We start from the raw sequence: 5,679 nt of genomic DNA, 5'->3' as shown, positions 1-5,679 counted from the left end.
AATGTTTAGGTACCCACGAGTCAAGTTATCAAACTTAATAGTCCAATAAATGGCGTCCGAATCCATAGCACCAATGAATGTATCCCGATTTAGTTCGTTTAGGAAAACACCTTACGACGCAGTAGCAATTCCGTCGATCACAAACTATTGTTAGTGAGACAAATCTACTTCTCGTTGGCTAGACGATACTTTTTTTATTAGCCAGACAACATCTATCTCTCCTTAGCCACCTTGAATTTTCCCGCTCAAACTGACCTTATACATGCGCTACGGCAACCAGTGGTCGACCAATCAACGTCCCCGCTCGTCCGTAGCTCTACGTCAGGTTAACGTATCCTTTCAACTATGGAAAGTTTGACGGATGAACTTTGTGAGTTAGACAATGATTGGGAGTGAAGTACAAATGTAAAAAGAAGCATCATCGCATCCATTCGACCATATTCCAAAATTCTCAATGAAAGAAAACAAAAATTGTAAACAATTAAAGATGGATACTTATGTAGAACCTAACCCTATACATCACTGTAAATATGGGTTCGTTTTATGCCGATTCGATTTGAGATGGCTTTTGTAGGAACGGAACTGTGGCATAAACCGAGGGCTACCTGTACTTTGAAGATTCATTCAAAAACATATTATAAATAGGCCTCTGCTGCCAAACCTAAGAATCATTGGCACTACCAGGCCAACCAACAAATGCATCAATAATTCACATTTCTGAATCACAGATTATTTGCAACAGGATAGCACACCTTCCTTTCCTGTTGTAATAACTCTGGCTGTCTTCCTTTGGAGCTTTTATATATTCTTGTGTTCCATCAACACACTCAATTATTCCAGGCAATGAAACAGTATGTAATTCTTTCAAATTTATGAACTGCTCTTTCCAAGTTATCAATTGGTCACCTAATAAACTTGCCAATCATATAACACATTTTTTGACAGAAGTCTATAAAGATTGTGTGTGCATGACCTTTATTCACACCAACTTTATCTCCAATACTTCTAAATGACTCTTGATTAGCAAGAGTCCAAATACTTAATAATACTTCCTTTGTAGGAGAAATAAGAAAAATTTTCTATAAAAAATAAATGCATCATCAATTAATTTAGAAATTAATAGAACTTATTTAACTTATTTTAAGTTAAAAACTTACTTCTGTTGAACTTTTTGTGAGTCTAAAATGAGATTTGAAGTCATCCATAGAATATGAAGGTACTATCTCTGCAATGTAATTTCTTATCTTCTGTCGCTCGTAATTTTTTACCTTCATTTGAAACAGCAATGCAGATCATTAAATTTTCATACATTCTTTTTTTATTGTGTTGTAATTCTTTAAATAATGCATTTCTTTCTAAAACAGAAATTAGTTAACAAGGGACAGTGTCCATTTTGCTTGAGCGACAAGTGTTTGTAAAATACCATGCAGCAACATGCAGTGGTTGGTGCTTATGATGTCATTTACGCTACATTTTTGCTCATAAAAAGCACACCCATAGCAACTGGAAGAGCAGCCATGATGGTTCACATTGGTAATCTTTAACCTGATTAGGTGAGAAGTTTGGCGAGCAAATGAAATGAACGGGGCCACTTTATTGGCCCCAAAGAATGCCACAAGCCAATTAGAGCTAACATAAAAAGTAAACAGAGTGGGGACACTCTTTTTGATGAACAGAATGCCACAATTATTACTACATAAATATTAATAGCAAAAATAATCTCTGACTTCTAAACTAATATGCATTAATAATAATGAAGTTATTAGTCAAAATATTTTTATAACATTCAGAGTTTGAATTGAGCCGTGGTGTATATTTATTTGTTATTTAAATATAATGTATCACTGTATTTTTCACTTATTTAAATAGTCTGATGAGGGCAAAAAATGCTGAAATATATAATGAATCTTGAATGATTCCTGTACAATTACGAGCCTTTTGTAAGATGAAAACATACATTTTGGGTAATCTATACGATTAACTTATCTTCTTTAGAAACTGAAATTGAGTACAGTAGTTAATAAATACGTCATCCACGTGTAGCAGCGACCATCACCTCAGTGCACATAATGTTTCGGATTTTAATAAGTATAAATATTCAATTACCTGCATGATAGTTTTCCTAATTCTCCATAACTTGTAAGTTTCGGCTTCGTCATCCATTATTTATATAAAATTAATATTCAATCAAAAAAAATAAGTTAAAAAAACCGTCTTTACGCTATTCAAGACAAACGTCGCTACTCGACACAAAAGCGCCACCTTGTAAGAAATTTTGCTTTTCGAAATTAAAAAAAAATAAAAATAAATAAATTCAGAAAGGAAGCTACTTCTAACATAAATATTTATAAAAATAAATTTGATAATTAAACTGTATAAATAAGTTAATTACTCCAGCTTATAAATTGGAAAAATATAAATTAATTGATATATTATTGATTACTAGAGGGCATCGTGTTACGTGGTGTGACGATGAAATTTTAATTTTCGGAGGAAGTGTCTGTGGTAAGATTGACTGAGTGTAAAATTTAGATTTATTTTTCTAACTTTAAATTGATTGAAAGTATCAAAATGTTTCGACGTAATCCCACGAGAATCGATTTAAAATTAGATGACATGCACGAATACGAAGCTATCAAAAAAGAATTAGAAGAGAAAAAGAATTCCTCCAAAATATGCGATTCTCCAAATACCGATGCATTTGGTACATCTCCTAGCAATGCAAGCAAAAAAGCAATCATTCACGATCGTATCGGTTATCGTCCACAACCGAAAAATGCAAATTGAAAAGATTTTCTATGCATTAAATGAATATTCATTATTCATCTCAATTCTATACAAATCAAATTGTGATGAACTGTTTCCATTTTGTCTCTCAGACTTAATTCAGTTACTTGAGTCATGCCGACTGAAAGCTTAAAGAAAAAATGCATCATCGGTGTTGCAAATCTGTTGATAAATTACAATTGGCTATATTCGAGGCTGTATAGTCAAATTAATCCCTTCTCTTGTTTTCCTAGTCAGCTTGTCGAAGAATTGATATCTGTTGTGGTGAAGGTGACGTCCAGAGGAGAATTGATGCACCAGGAACTCTGCCCTTTGCTTAAAAGTGGACGGGTTAAAAATTTTGAATTGTGCGATGTGCGCATTCGTACAGAAGAATTTGTTTCCATTCTAAATTGCCTTGGTACCTGTGGTTACCGACTGATTAAATTAATATTTTGTCGAGTGCAATGCATTAAGTCCGAGAGAGCAAAATTACTGAGAAGTGAAGCAGTTGAAAATTTGTTGCGATTATCTCCAAATATCGAACATTTGTATTTGGATATACCCATCGATATAGATGTTTTGAAGTTTGCTGTGCATTTAAAATGGTTGGAATTACGCTTTTTTCCTAGAGTTGGTGATTTGAAAAGTTTGTTTCCTCAATGTTCGGAATCACAGATGTCTTCTGTTAGTAACTTGCAACATGTTTCGATTTTTGAAGGTTCTCAACATACCATCCCAGTAGACATGATTGCATCTCTTCTACAATATACTCCACAGTTATTGTGCTTGGAAAACAATATAGCTGAAGCATTGGAATTATTGCATGGTCAGGAATTAGATAATGGAACTTTATGTCACAAATATAAACTTCGTAGAATTATACTTGGAAATTCTTTTCTCGAACCTGATAGATCACCAGCGAGTCTCCGTGCTATCAAGATAGCTGCACTTACTTGTCCGGATGTAACCGAAATGGATCTTATAGTTAATAATAATGATGCGGTTATGGCCATCTCTCAAATGAAACAGCTCCATACTATTATTATACAATGGGCAGATGTTATACCACCAGGAGATTTCCAGAAAGGCTATCATTTTTTAATTCAAACTTTGGGAAGACAACTCAGGTCATTAGGAATTATATTTTTTAAAAATGTAGATTTTGGAATGATCATATCGCTTTGTCATAATCTTGTAAATTTAAAGGTGATATTTGAGATGGAAATTTGTAAATTTACACCATATAATAATAATTTATATGATTTACAAACTTTACATCTTGAATGCATGACAAACACAGGACCGTCTGCAAATCTATTAATTGCATTAATTTCTAATTGTCCTAATGTAAAAATGCTTTTTCTGATATACGTGCCGCATTTTACTGATAGCGTTTTATTTAAAATAACTTCAAAGAATAATTTGTCTAAACTTCAAGATATAACTATTGTGGATTGTAATCTAACAATTGAAGGTTTACAGTGGCTTTTAAAATCCTGTCCCTTGCTAGAAACCATGAGGATAAGGTCTTCAATGATAATTCTAGATGAAGCTTTACCAATTGTTCAGAGTCTCAATACAAAAGTGAAACTGATGTGTATATAATCAAATTTTTAAATATTCTTATTACATTTGTCTTTCAATAAGGAGTTATAATTTTGCAAAGACATATTTTGCATTTTAATAATTATATACATAAATATGTATGTATATATACCTTCTTTTTACATTGTCATATTCAAGAAAAATAGTAAATGCAGTTTAAATTGTAATAATTGAATATTTTTATTTATATTAGTTAAGGTCAGTCTGGTTTTTGTTGAAAAATTAAGTTTTCCATTATATGAAATGTTGTTTGAAAAATATCTGAAATTTTGAATTTAATCCTGATTAAGTCGAAATAGCTTTTGATTCCTTTTATTTGTTAATATTAAAGTAATGTCAAAGAAGGAAGCTTTTATAGAAATATTGATTGATCAATCTGCATATAGAAGACAAAGATTGGCATTATATTATTTTTAAATGATATTCTTAAGCAATTTTACTAAATGCAGCAAGAAGTTAATTCTAGGGACCATTTTATGTATAGATTGACCCAAAAGTCAGTTAACCATGTATTGTCTCAAGTACACTTGTAGCTATGAAAATCATAAAATGAATTTAGAACAGATTTTTTTTTACAAAAATTGGTAGAAACATGATTTAAAAAATGTGATTTAAGTATTTAACTGTAATTTAGTTTTTGCAGTTGTTAACTGACTTTTGGCCACTTTATGCATTGAATTTTTGGCTATCCACCTTAGCCTATAAAAATTTCATCCATTTTTATTTTTTGTTTGAGCAGATATATGCTATAGAGTTTGTTCTACTTTCATATGGAAAATGTGAAGTGATGATACTATTTTGTAATTATTTTATAATATTTATATAGTGATATGTTTGAACTTCTGGCTTAAAATAGTTATTCTAAGATAGCTTTCTTCATAAATTAAGATTTTACAATGTATTTACTCATATATTACTAATAATTAAAGTTTAAACTCTCAAAAATTATATTGTTAAATATTCTTCTTGCCTCTAAAATGTAAATTTGGAGGTTTTTATTTTGCTCTGAATTTGTTTTTCCAATAATTTCTAAACAGAATTTAAAAAATAAATGACTACTGTTTAATATTAAATGTCTGTTTAATATTAATCTCTTGAATTACAATTTTTAAGTATTCAATTATAAAATGCTGAGAGAGGTGTTTTTAATGATAAGTGTACAGTACTGTACATAATTTCAAAAATACTTTGATTAATATTTTATATTCATTCAGTATTTCACACAAAATACATTAGGCTTCTATGTCTAAAAAAAAAAATAATTTATGTATAGAGAAATAATTTCTGATAATAAGGGCATAATTT

At 30.7% G+C, this 5,679-nt stretch overlaps 1 protein-coding gene across 1 annotated transcript; it reads left to right on the top strand.

Annotated features, from left to right (window-relative positions):
* Positions 1-2,759: 2,759 nt before the first annotated feature.
* Positions 2,760-5,447, top strand: LOC111625664. The gene has a single exon (XM_023368878.1). It carries the CDS (start codon positions 2,902-2,904, stop codon positions 4,372-4,374), a length of 1,473 nt encoding a protein of 490 aa, XP_023224646.1. The 5' UTR covers positions 2,760-2,901; the 3' UTR covers positions 4,375-5,447.
* Positions 5,448-5,679: the final 232 nt, after the last annotated feature.

This window comes from Centruroides sculpturatus, unplaced genomic scaffold (genome assembly GCF_000671375.1).
Source record: "Centruroides sculpturatus isolate CEXI.00-Female unplaced genomic scaffold, Cexi_2.0 scaffold338, whole genome shotgun sequence".
In the NCBI taxonomy this organism is placed as follows: Eukaryota; Metazoa; Arthropoda; class Arachnida; order Scorpiones; family Buthidae; genus Centruroides; species Centruroides sculpturatus.
The sequence above is the reverse complement of the archived record's forward strand: the minus strand, read 5'-3'. Positions and strand labels throughout refer to the sequence as shown.

What these genes read in the sequence shown, in the direction of transcription:
- LOC111625664 (XM_023368878.1), top strand. Translation starts at nt 2,902, where the DNA reads ATGCCGACTGAAAGCTTAAAGAAAAAATGCATCATCGGTGTTGCAAAT.